Here is a 15107-nt window from a genome sequence, read left to right as displayed (position 1 = left end):
AATACTGTACAATAAAAATAAATAAATAAATGAATAAAAGTGATCTTATTTTAAAGGCCAATCAAGTACTTCGAAATGGATATACTTTGTTGACTAAAATTTGAATAAGCCGGCAATCTCATGATACTTGAGTTTGTTCAATACCAAGGTTAGTATGTAATATTCTTCACTATGTCATAAAAGTATTAAATGCTGTACAACTTTTGCAATAGCTTTAAAGTTATCAAGACCTAACAATTAGCATCGTCAGAATCTAAATTTCAGTATTTCCTTTAAACAAAACTTAGTAAATTTAGTGTTTCCTTTTATCTTATATTTATATTCATTACTTTGTCTCTCGCCATTCTTATTAGTAAAGTGCGCGGCTAAACTTTTGCTGCCATTTTTAAGTGATAACATAGTTAATTATTTTTAGCTAGTCTAAATGCATTGAATCATCCAAAAGTATGTAGTGAGAAGTGTATTACCTTCCCACGTTACTTTTGTTTTCTCATCTTGCGCAGAGGTTGCACAGGAGTTAAAGTTGGCTGGAAACGAAATTGTTACTTATTTAGTTCATTGAGAAGAACGTAATTAAGATTTTCATTATATTTAGTCATATTATATTATATTTATATTTCATTAAGTTTATAACAGCAACAGGAGAGACTCAACTCCAACAAATCTGTACCAACAGCAAGTAAATAGAACAATTACAAGTCCTAAACAGTAGAACTTTAGGACTTGTGTCCATATTTTTAGGGCTTATACTGTTTATGACTTGTTCTCTTGGAGGAGAGATAGTATAATGGGGGACGGCCTAGACTGTAAGGGTTGATCTTGCATGCACCCGGTCGTGGTTTAGAGCTCACGCTAATAGTAGTTCCTTTATAGCCTCGGTGTTACAATGGAACGGGAAACCTCAACCTATGTTTAAAGTTCCAACAGTAACAGTAAGCTTTGAAGAAAAGTTAAAATGTACTGAAATAGGTGAACAAAATGTAAATTTAATTCTAGACTTTCAGAATCTATAATCACCAAATAATCATCATAGTAACACACAAAGAGTAAAAACGTGTATCACTGGACGGGGACTCGAACCCAGGATCTTCGGCATACCGTGCCGATGCGTTAACCACTACGCTACCCAGTCCACTTCTCAGAGCAACCATACACCATCTCACTCCGAAAGGCGGTGCTCTCCACGCAGACCATGTGGCTTTCACAGCCTAGCTGCTATGCTTGAATAATTCGCACTTACTGTTGCAGACAAACTTGGAGATCTTTTGCCCAACAACTACTCATTTTCTCCCAACCATCCTCGGCTGATCTTAGACAGCGCGTGCACTGTCATTCTCTTCAATGTTGCCGTACTTCCGTAACACTTGTATAAACCCTATCGAATGGAATGAATGGAAGATAGAAGAAAGGGACAACAGAGGGATGTGGCAACGTTGGTTTTTAGGTAAAAGGGGTTATACATCTCTAATAAGTGTCGCCAAGAACAGCAGGGAGGACTTTCCAGATTCCACGAGAAAAGTATCTCTATTCATGTCTGCTAGTATACAGAAGATCTGATGTGAAAAAAATTAGGTTCTTTCCTCCTTTCATTCATATATGAAATTACAAAACCGTCAAAATGTGTTCTCAATATAGGGACACTAGATTGGCCAAGCACAGCAGCTAGGTTGTGGTACAAGCCACGTAGTCTGAGTGGAGAGCACCAACTTCAGAAACGAGAAAGTGTGTGGCTGTTCTGAAAAGCCGACTGAGTAGCGTAGTGGTTAACGCATCGGCACGGCATACCAAAGATCCTGGGTTCGAGTCTCGGTCCAGTCTTTCAATTTTTTGCTCTTTGTGTGTAACTGAGTTCGCATCTACGGAGGATCTCGTGTGACAAAAATTCGACTGTTTTCTCCTTTTATTAATATAATCACCATAGTAGTTTAATAATGAACAAACATACCCTTTCGTTGGACTTCTTGAATACTTCTGTAGCTAATAACTTAAGCGGTCCACAGTAAACTCCAGATTTTGCACTCATAAACCTCTCCAACGCGTGGTGAGTCTTACCACTATTCGTAGGTCCCGAGTGGAAGATCACTTTTCGGTTTATGGCACGTGCCTCTGGATACCTGTAAATAAAATAATAATCTAGGAAGTAAACAAAATATTTCAGTATGTACCTTTAAAACATGTATATATCTATATGTGATGCAGCAAAACATTGTACCAAACTTGGTAAGTGATTCCTTTGAAAAGTCAAACAAGTGTAGCACGCAAAACTCCTTCTTTTAGAGATGTAAGCTAGAAGTATAATAATTTGTTGTCACTGTTAATAATAATAATAATAATAATAATAATAATAATAATAATAATAATAATAATAATAATAATAATAATAATAAATGACATTTGGTTCTATACAGAAACTCGTACCACACGTTCTTTCTAATTATTTATGTTGGTGAATCGTATATACCCTGTACAATAAATTTTCGAACAGTAAGTTCAGTAACTGCACGAAATTTTCCTGAATTTTCACCTTATAAAGATCTACAATGTATTGTGAAGCTATGGAACGATTCGGAAATACGGATCTGTATAGCTACTGAAACTCCTTATACTGTAAAGTGTGGACACCTTTGGTGTACGTGGCCCCTGGTTCGACTCCCGATAGGAGATCATCGAAATTTGAACGCACTACAGTGGTTCGAATTCCACCTTAAAGCACAGGTTCACGTCTCACACTGCCTCGGCACTGAAAAACGCTAAACATCAAACAAACATAGTAACATTTATTCTATGTAATTTTACATATAGTTCGGTTACATTTTGTGAAGTACTGAGAAATAGGTTGTTGTACGTTGTTCTGTTTTGTATTTAATGATCGTTCCTTTGTGTGCATTACAAAGTTTTTTTTTTCTTTTTTTTAAAGGTGATGGCAAATTCTTATTTTGGTCATTTCATTCATTTTATGTGATTCTTCGATTCAGGGATTTGTTCTTTTGGTTCCGGTTTCAGCGTACGTATCTGTTACACAAGGCTCATTACTGGTATCAAGTCACGTGGAACATGGTGTCGTATTGTTGATCCTTTTTTTTGTTTGAGCAGGGAAGTATGGATATGATTTGACGTCATCTTCGCTAGTGTTCTCCAGTTGTTCATGTGGTTGGTTCACAGGTACATTGCCCGCTTGTTCGTTTGAACTATTACGGTGGCAAATTTCTAATGGTGTGGAAGTTCCTTTTAACGAAGAACAAATGAGAGATTTAAACTTATATCGGTTATCAACATTAATTAGTATGTGACAGTGATATTAATAGTTACAGGTTCTGTTTTAGTGTCGGATTATTACAGCTCAATAGAAATTGCAATGTATGTGGAAAAAGGCGTAAGTTATTGTGAACAGTACAAATTGACCGTCTGAAAGTGAACTATATATGCTGTAATCGTATTTGTTCTCGTTCAAGGATTGGGAAAAAAAGTTTCTTATTGATGAAGCCAAATTAAAATCTAAGGTATTTCTTTCTAATTATTTTTTCCTTCCAAATATATAGTTTTGTGCAGTTTGCAATGTACATTCGCTTTCAATTTTTGAAACTGTAACAGAGGGTTAGGGGGGCTTGCCTCCCGTCATACATGTAGTTTCTTTGGTTCCCTTTGTAGTAGTCTGAAAATGTGGTAGTTCTTCATATAGTTTTTTCTGTTATTATTTTATACATTACATATTTCAAGTTTTGATAAATTTAGAACTATGTTACGATGGGAATTTACCATAGGTTTAAATCTCAGGGCTCATAGTGGTCTGGTCTCTTGTAAATAGTTGAAAAGTGACCAAAAGTACACGAAAAAGTGACCAAAATCTCATCATGCCCCTTCTTTCCTTTGTCAATTTCTCCATCACTTCTCTCTTTGTTTGTTGTTTTGTTTCATCTTTCCTTCTTTACTTCTTCTTTTTGAGCTTCCTCCTTTCTTAGGTTTTCTAAGTATGCTTTGTAGTTACGGTAAGCAGATTTAGCAGATGTAAAAAGCTTCTGAGTAAGTAGAATCAGTTCCGAATTTCTTCATCCCAGACATTATATCTAACTTAACATTAGAGTTCTCAAAGCCATTAAATATTCAAATTCATCACCTACTTTTAAGAACATACAAGAAGCATTACACAAGACGAACAAGATGAACCACACAAACACACACTTACAACGTTGAGCGGAGCGTTAACTATTACTAGAGAAAACTAAAAGACTATTATGATAGAAGAAAGAATAGATGAAGAAGGGTTCTCAACCCCACCTTGAGAGCTTAAGCATCCACCAACCATCCACTGTGCTTTAGAAAGAATAAAAGCTGAAGTGAGAATAAAGTTGACTATTTCACATGTGGCAGCAAGTACTGAAGCTTTCAGAAGAGTAATGAGTAACATGTTTCTGCGTTTTTCCATTTATTTTTATACTTTTCTTAGAAAACTGCCAATGCAAAACATAAATGAAACGAAAAAGTCACTTTACCTCCGAAAAAAGTAACTTTTATTGACAACTTTGTAAAAAAGTAACTTTTAGTGACCAACTTGAAAAAAAAGTAATTTTAGTTAAAAAAAAAAAAAAAAAAGTGACGAGACGGTCCCTTTTTCCGCTCATGTATAACTGTTTATATTAGTATGAGATCGTTGGGATCTGAGGACCCAAAATGGCGCCCGTTTTCGAGTTCGATCCAAAGCCACATCAAGTGTTCGTTTATAGTCCTCGCTGTGCGCGAATGTGCTGCCACCAAGTGAGAAAAGCTAAAATAAAAACAAAAAAATATCAAGTATTTGTTTTTGTTAAGAAGAAAATTAAAACTTAAACTAGATTCATTCAAGTAAGTAGTTATAATTTAGATATTTTTATTTTAATCGTAATTATTTTACCACATTTAATAGGTGGATAAGTATGTTAAAATTTCCAACATCTTCCGGTATTTAAACCTACCAATTGGAAAATAAGGGGGGGGGGGGGGCGAAGTGAAGCTATCCTCGCCAGGAGGGGATAGCGTCCTTTTTCGGGTTGATTATGGCGTGTTAACATCCCAGGTAGCTACGGTGGACTGAAACCTTGAAAATAGAAGAAACCCACTGCGTTTAATATGTGAGTTATTAGTGAAAATTACAGTTAGGAAGGTGGGGTGAAGGACTAAAGGACAACTATGAAGTGAGACAGTCATAATCCGAACTACGACAGAATTCTTCTTCCCTGATGATGATGCACGTGCTTCACCCATAATGGATTAGTTTGCAGTGGATAAGGTTTGAACGTTAGTTTCCAGGATTACAAGGTAACATCAATGTTTTTTTTATTTATAATGCGACTGGAGTAAATCTAGAAGATCAATTGTAAATCCGGAAGGGTCATGCGACTCGGAAGATTCCAGGCGTAGGGGAAGTGACTGCTGCCGCCTAAATTTAGTTTCGGACGAATTGGCTGATGTTTTATAAACTGTAACAAACCTTAAAAATTTGAACTAGGAACTAAATTCTTGGTTTTCAAAAATTTATATATATATTTTTTTTTATATATCAGATAAAAAGGGGGAGCAAAGATAAATTAATATATACGCCTGCTTCTTGTAAATTGTTTCTAGGATGATAAAATAACATTATATGAGTTTCTTTAGAGTAATGGAATCTAGAAACATTTAATGTAACGATTTATTTCGCTTTCTTCCTTTCCTCAGAATTTGGCCTAGGTTGAACACTCTTCTGGGTACTGAAAGTACTCCAGGTTATCCAACCGTAACTTAAATTGTATTGACGCAACGAAAAAAAAAAAACTTAAGTTAAAATATAAAAGGGAAATAAAATAACATCTGCAATAATGAAGAAAGGAAGATTTGGAAAAGAAAAGAAAAAAAAAAGAAAAAGAAAATAAAATAAACTACGCTTCGAATCAGGATCCTTCTCCTGTGGAGACCACTGCGTGAAGCACTGTAACGTATTTAAATCTTTCGTTCTAACACCACTTGCCAAATATTGTTAATCGAGCTTATAATTAGGGGATATTCAGATCTCAGAACACAATGACTACTACTTCATACAGTACAAGCTAAATTTATTGTTAGAACAGAAAAAAAAAAAAAAAAAAAAATATGAACTACAATGACAGAGTTCCCCTTCCCGCACGGGGAGAAAAAGACTGAAGCACACATTGCAAGTGGGAAAAAAAAAAGTCTAATTAGGTTGAAAATTTAGTTCCAAATTATGTTCTTAATTCCAAATTTATCTTCACCAATCTTACTTTCACAACAATTTCTACGCGCTCAGAACAACTTTTTAATGCACCTCTTACATTTCCAAAGAAAAATTTTGTTCCGATTATAGTTAGTTAGTTATTTTCGTACAATATAAACTTTCGGTCAATCCGATTCTTAGTGCAAGTACATTTTAGAATTTTGAAGATTTAAGTTACATAAAACAAAATACAAGTCCCTTTTTATATCGGTTGACCTATATATAAACAAAAAAAAATGAATGGCTATGTTACTCAAATTAAACTTTGTCACAATTTAGTATTAATTTTTACAATTGTTTTCAAAAACATTATTACATCACTCGAAAAAAAAAAAAAAGGGGGGGGGGTAACATTTCCTTGGCCTGCTGACATTCATCAGGAATACAAAATAACTATTACAAAGGTTTACGGCATACTTATTAACTCGGTTCACAAACTGAATACAATTTTCACCCAACAGCTTTCCTAATGGCTGAACACCCTATGAAAGTGGCAGCGGTGGAGATAGAGAATGGCCGGGCCTACATGAACACACTGAAGAAATAAAATATTATCTTATTTCGAGCGGGCAACCTGTCTATTTCAGGCGCAACACGTCTCTAAATACACACTTTCTTCATATATTTAACTATTTCTTTGCCCATGGCTCATTAAATCGCAACTTCTCTAGTGTCACTTTTGTGTAGCACAAAGTTTTAACTACTGATCGTATCTGCCAAATATTTCTTTAAGTTACAGGGTGAGCGGACAAGCTTCAGGTAATTCCATTATCACAAGCATTTATGTTAACAACATGCCAGCAGGATAGAGAGAGAAAGCAGTGAACGTTCTAAACATCACCCCCGGTTTATCATTCCATACTTAAAGTTTACTAGAAGGGTCCTATTAACCACAAACAACAGAGCCAATTTCAGATGTTGGTACACAATAGTTAACAGTACTAAAACTAACCTAACCAACTAACGAACAAGGAAATCAATTCACACAAAACGAAAGAGATTTGAACGAAGATTTGATATGGAGAGGTGCTAAGCTAAGCGTAGATTTTTGATATTTGAAGTTCCAACCGAGACAAGTGGAAGTGGAAGTGAAGGGAGAGGAAGGACGAATTCTATCATCCAGGCGACTGGGGACCCATGCTTGACCGGAAAGATTTTCTTTAAACAATCATGTTTCTAGATTCCATTACTCTAAAGAAACTCATATAATGTTATTTTATCATCGTAGAAACAATTTACAATAAGCAGGCGTATATATTAATTTATCTTTGCTCCCCCTTTTTATCTGATATATATAAAAAAAAATATAAATTTTTGAAAACCAAGAATTTAGTTCCTAGTTCAAATTTTTAAGGTTTGTCACAGTTTATAAAACATCAGCCAATTCGTCCGAAACTAAATTTAGACGGCAGCAGTCACTTCCCCTACGCCTGGAATCTTCCGAGTCGCATGACCCTTCCGGATTTACAATTGATTTTCTAGATTTACTCCAGCCGCATTATAAATAAAAAAAAACATTGATGTTACCTTGTAATCCTGGAAACTAACGTTCAAACCTTATCCACTGCAAACTAATCCATTATGGGTGAAGCACGTGCATCATTATCAGGGAAGAAGAATTCTGTCGTAGTTCGGATTATGACTGTCTCACTTCATAGTTGTCCTTTAGTCCTTCACCCCACCTTCCTAACTGTAATTTTCACTAATAACTCACATATTAAACGCAGTGGGTTTCTTCTATTTTCAAGGTTTCAGTCCACCGTAGCTACCTGGGATGTTAACACGCCATAATCAACCCGAAAAAGGACGCTATCCCCTCCTGGCGAGGATAGCTTCACTTCGCCCCCCCCCTTATTTTCCAATTGGTAGGTTTAAATACCGGAAGATGTTGGAAATTTTAACATACTTATCCACCTATTAAATGTGGTAAAATAATTACGATTAAAATAAAAATATCTAAATTATAACTACTTACTTGAATGAATCTAGTTTAAGTTTTAATTTTCTTCTTAACAAAAACAAATACTTGATATTTTTTTGTTTTTATTTTAGCTTTTCTCACTTGGTGGCAGCACATTCGCGCACAGCGAGGACTATAAACGAACACTTGATGTGGCTTTGGATCGAACTCGAAAACGGGCGCCATTTTGGGTCCTCAGATCCCAACGATCTCATACTAATATAAACAGTTATACATGAGCGGAAAAAGGGACCGTCTCATCTTCGGGGCCCACCGAAGAAAAATAAATTATCTCGATCGAGATTATTTATTTTTCTTCCATCTTGATTCCCAATTATTTAATTCGAGTTCACACGACACCAAAGCTAACTCTTACCTAAATCGTCAATGAAGGTCAGGTAGAAGATAACAAACACGACATAACATTTAACAAGCCTTACCAATGAAAGGAAAAAAAAGACATCCTATTACTGATAACACACGACATAAGTAACAAAGGAGAAGAACAAAAAAAAAAAAAAAGATCCTAACCTATACCTACAAAGATATTAGCTAAGAGAAAAGAAAAAAAAAACTTCTTAAACTATAAAAAAAAATTTCAGGTTCCACTGACAATTCACATTAACCCTCACGACCTAAAATTACACCTAAGACTCAGTCAATGAAATCATCTGCTAGACACAAATAATATGACATAAGACTATACCTAACCAAAAAAAAAATAAAGTACACGAGAATGGAAATACACTACTAATGGAAGAAAGAAAAGAAAAAAAATCAATATGACAACATGACATGGAAATACACTAACAATAAGAGGAAAAAAAACGCAATGTGACATGACAACGAATTTATACCTGTCTTAACGTAAGGAATATCTTCTTACCACTAACAAAATCACAGTATAAAACAATCACATACCATAATAAAAATTGAAAGACCTACAACCTTTTTTTTTACTACATATTTTATAGCCTGTTTTTGGTTTCTATTTCCTTTACCTTCTAATCGTTACGTAATTTCGTCTTGTATGATGTGAGGATAATCACGGAGGAGTTCTAATCTCTTCTCCTTGGTACAGTCAAATAATTTTAGGTTTTGAAAGTTTTGGGTTCCTATACTTTCGCCTTTCAACGTATAAAGAATGGCGCTGTTTTTCAGAATTTTCTGGACCACGTAAGGGCCGACATAGCATTTCATAAATTTATACGTTTCATGCTTAACTGCAGATGAGAGGTAATGGGTTTTTACCATCACAAGATGTCCCTCTTTCAGGATTACCTCTCGCCCAGTTTTCTTTACCCTTTTTCTTTCAACTTTTGAGGTCACGTCCGGGTGAATTTCAAGATATTTATCTCTAATATTTAAATTATTTAAATTTGAGGGCCACGGAAATGATTTCTTGAAAACTTCCGCCGCTGAATAGGATAAGAACAGTTCAGCAGGCGTACAGTTTATACTACTACATAGGGAATAGTTTAAAAGTTCCTGCGCGAGCTTTAATACCTGACTCCATTGTGTTTGTCTCTCCTGACACTCCAGTCTAATAATACGATTAAGTTCTTTATGGCTGCGTTCCGCGAGGCCATTCGCATTCGGGGTGTAGCTGGAAGTGAGAGCATGCTTAATACTGTTACGATTACAATATCCTTTAAAAAGCTTAGAAAGGAACTGTGGGCCACGATCAGAGATAATAACCCTGGGATAGGGGAACAGATAGAAATATCTCCTTTCCAACACTGCTATTATCTCCTTAGCGTGGGCCGTTTTAAGTGGAAAGAAACACACGTACCGAGAATAAATGTCTATTATTGAAAGAATATAATAGAAACAATGACTTCCTGGTAATTTCCCCACGATGTCCAATCCTAATCGTTCATGTGGCATTCTTGCCTCTATGCTACAATCATCCTTTGCAATAATGCGGTTTGCGAATTTTGTTTCTGCACATTTTATACAATTTCGTATGTATTGTTTTATACTAAGTTTTACCCCTTTCCAGTAAAACAATGATCGACAAAACGACCAACATTTCCTCACTCCGAAATGTCCCTTGGAATGAACTAACTCAACGATTTTTGTTGTAAGTTCCTGAGGGATAACTAACAGCCACTGATTAGTTTTACGATTTTTAATATAAAGAAGATCCTGATGAACCAAAATATGATTAGATTTAGAAACGTTATCCAAAGAGGACCGAAGTTTAACACAAAGGGGGTCGGTACGTTGTTTTTCCTTAATTTCGTTAAAGTCTACAGCTGAAGAATCCTGTACCGTAAGAAAATTTACATACCGGAGCTCTTGTTCCTTAGTTACCTCAGGAGGATTTCGGCTAAGTATATCAGCAATTTGATTGGACCGGCCGGATAAATGTTCGAAAATTAAATCAAAACGTTGCAATTTCAATAAAATACGGGTGGTACGAGGATCCAAGTTCTTCATTGTAAACGCGTGCGTAACGGCAGCGTTATCACAATGAATATACGTAGTTCGACCCAAAACATATTGAGAAAAATGTTCGCAGAGGAACAGTACGGCTAAGAGTTCAAGTTGAAAGATTGATAAAGATAATTCATGTGGTCGAACACGACGACTGGCATAAGCTATCACCACAGGGTCTGCTTCCGGAGAAGGGTATTGGCACAAATAGCCTGCTAAATTCTCTGCACAAGCATCCGAATAAATATGATAAGGAAGAGAAAAATCCGGTTGGCCTAAAGCTGGAGGTTGACTAATGATTTCTCTTAATTTGAAGAAAAGTTCTAGCAATTCGGGTGTCATCTGAAATTTCTTATCCTTTTTAAGAAGGTCGAAAAATGGAGCTGTTAGTCCTGCGAAGTTAGCTATGAACTTACGTCTCCAACCAATTAAACCTAAAAATTGCCTGACCTGTTTCTTGGATTTTGGAATAGGAAAACATCTTATCGGTTCGTTGTGACGCGGGTCTGTCTTAACTTCCTGGCCACTTATTACATGTCCTAAGAAGTGGATCTCTTTCTGTAGGAAACTACACTTCTTGAAATTCAAAGAAAAATTAGCCGATCTAAAAATTTCAAAAACACGTTCCAAATGTTCAAAATGTTGGTCTAAAGTGATGCTAGAGACGAGAACATCATCTAGATAGACCGTTACGTACGATTTCTAGAATTTTGAAAAAAACTATACATTACATTTTGAAAAATAGATGGAGCACTTTTAATTCCCATCGGAAGAACAGTCATTACATATTGTCTGCCTAAGTAAACAAAGCTGGTACAGTTATACGAAGAAGGATGAAGTCCTATTCCGTAATAGCCTGACGAGCAATCAAAATTACTGAAATAGCATGCTTTGGCAACACGATTGAGGATGTCCCCAATCGGCTCCACTTGTATTTTAGATGAAATTACCTTTTTATTGAGATATCGCGTATCAAGGACTGGGCGTACACCACCAGAAGCTTTTTTCACACAATGGATCGGGTTGCGGTAAGGAGAAGGTTGTTCTTTGGCGATCCCTAACTTAATCCATTTTTGAAGTTCTTCGAAAGCTGCCTGCATAGACTGGGGAATAAGATAATACGGACCGACAATAGGCACCTTATCCGTCAATTCGATCCTGCACAGGGGTGTTCTAACTCTTCGCGGATACTCAGAAAAGAGATCTCTATTTTTAATAAGTAAATCTTGTAAGCGTTGTTTCGAAGAGGAGTCTAGATCGTCTCGAGAGGAAATATAAGTTCGAATTTCATCTTCACTGAGATTAGATTCAAATTCCGTCACCGAACTAGTTTTATTCTCCAACCTAACCGAATCTGTCAATGAACCCACTTTAGACTGATCTATACTATTAGAAGTTTCGCTTACTACCGCAACTATCTTTTCCAGTGACTTTTGAAAAGGACTAATTTCGATTTCAACCATCGAAATAGAAACCGAAAGTATGTTCGGGTTTGTGGTTTCAATAACAATTTCCTTCCCGGAATTATCCTTCAATCTAACTTCTCTTCTACATCTATCAATCACTCCTTGGAACTTGTCCAAGAAGGGACAACCCAAAATTAAATCAGTCCTTAAATATTTTATGACAAAGATTGGCACATCAAAAATCCGGTTCTGAATGTTTAAATTAAAAGTTTGAACATCCTGCACAGAAAATTTCTCCTTGCCGGCAAAGGCGCCCAAAGTCAATCCTGAATATGGTCTTAACTTAGCAGATGGGAATTTCTGCTTAAGTTTTCTCCATATCTCCCAGTCCATCAGGTTCAGATCTGAGCCACTATCTATTGTACAATTTAACGTTAAACCCCCAATATTACCACTTACTACCGGAGACGATGAAAAATAATGTTCACTAATTGGTTCTGATATTTCGTCTTCTACTACAAAATTTACATTGAAATAAACTGATTGTTGATTAATATCAAAAGTCTGAGAAATTTCATTAGGTTCTAACGGTATTAAAGTTTTAGGAATAGTTTCTAATGTCTGATCAATTATAATGGGGTCTTCATCCTTACCGCAGCCAGCTTCCCCCATTTCCAAAAGTGACTGCCTTTCTAGTTTTCCGGGGCCGGAGCCCGTCTGTCTGGGGTCGTACTATTTCCGTTTATGTTTCCCGAGTTATTGGTAAAAATTATGTTATCACTATTTCTCTCATTACTTTGACCGGAAGTGTTTTCTGATGACTCATGCCTATAGTTCGAATTTCCATTTCGACTACCACGCCACCTTCGTCGGAAGTTACGATTCCTTCCTCGGTACGATCCAAAGCCTTGATTGTTTTGCGCGTTTTGACCATTCCGATTATTTCTATTATCATTACCGTATCCTAAATTATCTCGGTTAGTACGTTGACTGTCGAAGTAGCTAAGAAAATCAGTTTGACTCCCACTTTCTACTTGTTGAATTTTATTTTTGACGACTTTAGCCTGTTTGGCAGAAAACCGTCTCGCAGGAGGTCTTAAATCACTCGCGTGCGCGTTTGCGTGACCCGACAGTGCTGCAATTTTAGCCATCAATTCATCGATGTCTGAACACGGACTTACCATGAACAACCGCGAATCCTCAGCCGGCAAGCAACCCAATAAAATATCTATCAATTCGGACTGGTCTGGCACTTCAGTTATATTGAAATAAACCTCAACTATATACCAAGCAAACTCAAGCAGTGTAGAAAATTTCGACCTATCGAATCTTAAAGCTTGCAAAGCTTTCTTATGGATCCTTTCCATACTAGCAGAACAATACTGTTTCTTAAAAAGTTTTACAAAATCTTCATAACTTTTAATATCGCGTGCCACTGATTGCAGCCACGCTTCGGCCCCCCGCATCAAACACTTCGATACTATTAAAAGTTTTTCGGTATCAGACAATCTATACATATCCAAACATCGTTGTAAATTTCGCAAGAAAGATCGGCCTGCACCTGCAGTCACCTCTCCACTAAAAACCGGAAAGTCTTTAAGGTCTTTAGGTTTGATAATAGACGATGAGAAACTAGGAGAATTTTGAAAACCACCACTAGGTGAAAAGAAAAATGGGTTAGAAGTTACTGGATAAACATCAGGTTTTTGGCCTTGCCAATGCCATTGGGATTCCAAGTTCGGGGTGGTTGTCATAAAGGAAGATCCGAAACAATTTCCTAAGTTAGTACCCTCAAAAATCTTGTTTTGCCAATTACCTACCATATAATGATAATTATCATTACCACTCGACAGAGGAGGAGTCGACAGGTTATATACAAAAGGATTGTTAGTTGGGATATTCCTATTCCGGTTACTTGTTTGAGCAAGCCCGGTTTCAAAGTTCACGTGCGCTCTTTTTCTAGGAATTTCCTGATCTACAGACTTGTCACTTTTACTATCCTCATGCAAAGCTAATTCTAACTTTTCTAATTGCTGTTTCAATGCTGTTACTTCGCTTCCTATTTCGCATTGATACTTCTCTAATATTTCATTTGTTTTGGAATTCTGTGATTTCAGCTCGCCCACTGCGCCCTCAACTCCATCCTGCTTACTTTTAACTTCTTGTAAAACAATATTCTGCGCTTCTATCCTCTCAGGTAATTGTTGCAAACGCGTATCCTGAGATTCGAGCCTACTCAAGGTTCCCTTCATATTATGCTCAAGCGTTTGAATTCGTAATTCATTACTCTCGACCTTCGTGCTAACTATCCCAACATTATCCATTAATTTCTGGCTTGCTACTTGCAATTCCTCATGAGCTTGTATTTTTACTTGCTCCAACTTAGAGGATAATTGCTGCACGGTTATAGCAGTTCGTTCAATTTTAGACTGCACCTCAGTAATTTGAGTCCCAAATTTCTCGAACCCTTCGTCGATTTTCTGGTTAACTTTACTCACCTCCTTTTTACTACTAACTACCTCGTAACTAATTTCGTCTATCTTCTTGAACAGCTTTTCCATCATTAACATAAGACCGTCTTCTCGCGAGACAGACGATACAGTACAATTGTCTCGTAAGACAGGTGACGAGGTCGCGATGGGTGCATTGTCAGAAATACCGTTATCAAGCGTAAACTCCTTGTTTCCCTTTTCGGGATCCTCGTCATTGCCATTGTTAGGCTGAGGTAGCTTAGCCGCTTCGCACCCTGCACATACCCAGCGGTAGGAATCAGCGCTTACTAAAGCAAACATGCTAGAGGTATTCTTCATACCTACACAATCAAAATGAAACCAGCGAAGGCAACTCTCGCACATCACGGCTTTCACTTTCTCTACTCCTTCATTACTGACTACTTGATGCGCATTATCACAACATGCATATTCTTTTTGCTGAGAACCCGAACAAACGCTATCCCCATCGGAGCCACTTCCACGAGACGCCATTTTACAATCGCTTTACAAACACAGTTAGCATAAAACAAAACAAAAAGACATTGAAACTTTCACTTCAAGAACAC

General features: G+C 36.7%; 1 protein-coding gene across 1 annotated transcript in view; it reads right to left on the bottom strand.

The window, feature by feature from the left end:
* Window positions 1–15107, bottom strand: part of Suv3 (Suv3 RNA helicase) — an 84352-nt gene that overhangs the window by 45323 nt on the left and 23922 nt on the right. Inside the window, exon 3 of the mRNA XM_081734679.1 lies at window positions 1946–2114. Within this exon, the coding sequence (XP_081590805.1) occupies window positions 1946–2114 (169 nt within the window). The remainder of the gene's footprint in view (window positions 1–1945; window positions 2115–15107) is intronic.

The sequence above is a fragment of the Thermobia domestica genome, chromosome 12 (genome assembly GCF_964235325.1).
Source record: "Thermobia domestica chromosome 12, izTheDome1.hap1.1, whole genome shotgun sequence".
In the NCBI taxonomy this organism is placed as follows: Eukaryota; Metazoa; Arthropoda; class Insecta; order Zygentoma; family Lepismatidae; genus Thermobia; species Thermobia domestica.
This window is presented reverse-complemented; position numbering and strand designations above follow the sequence as displayed.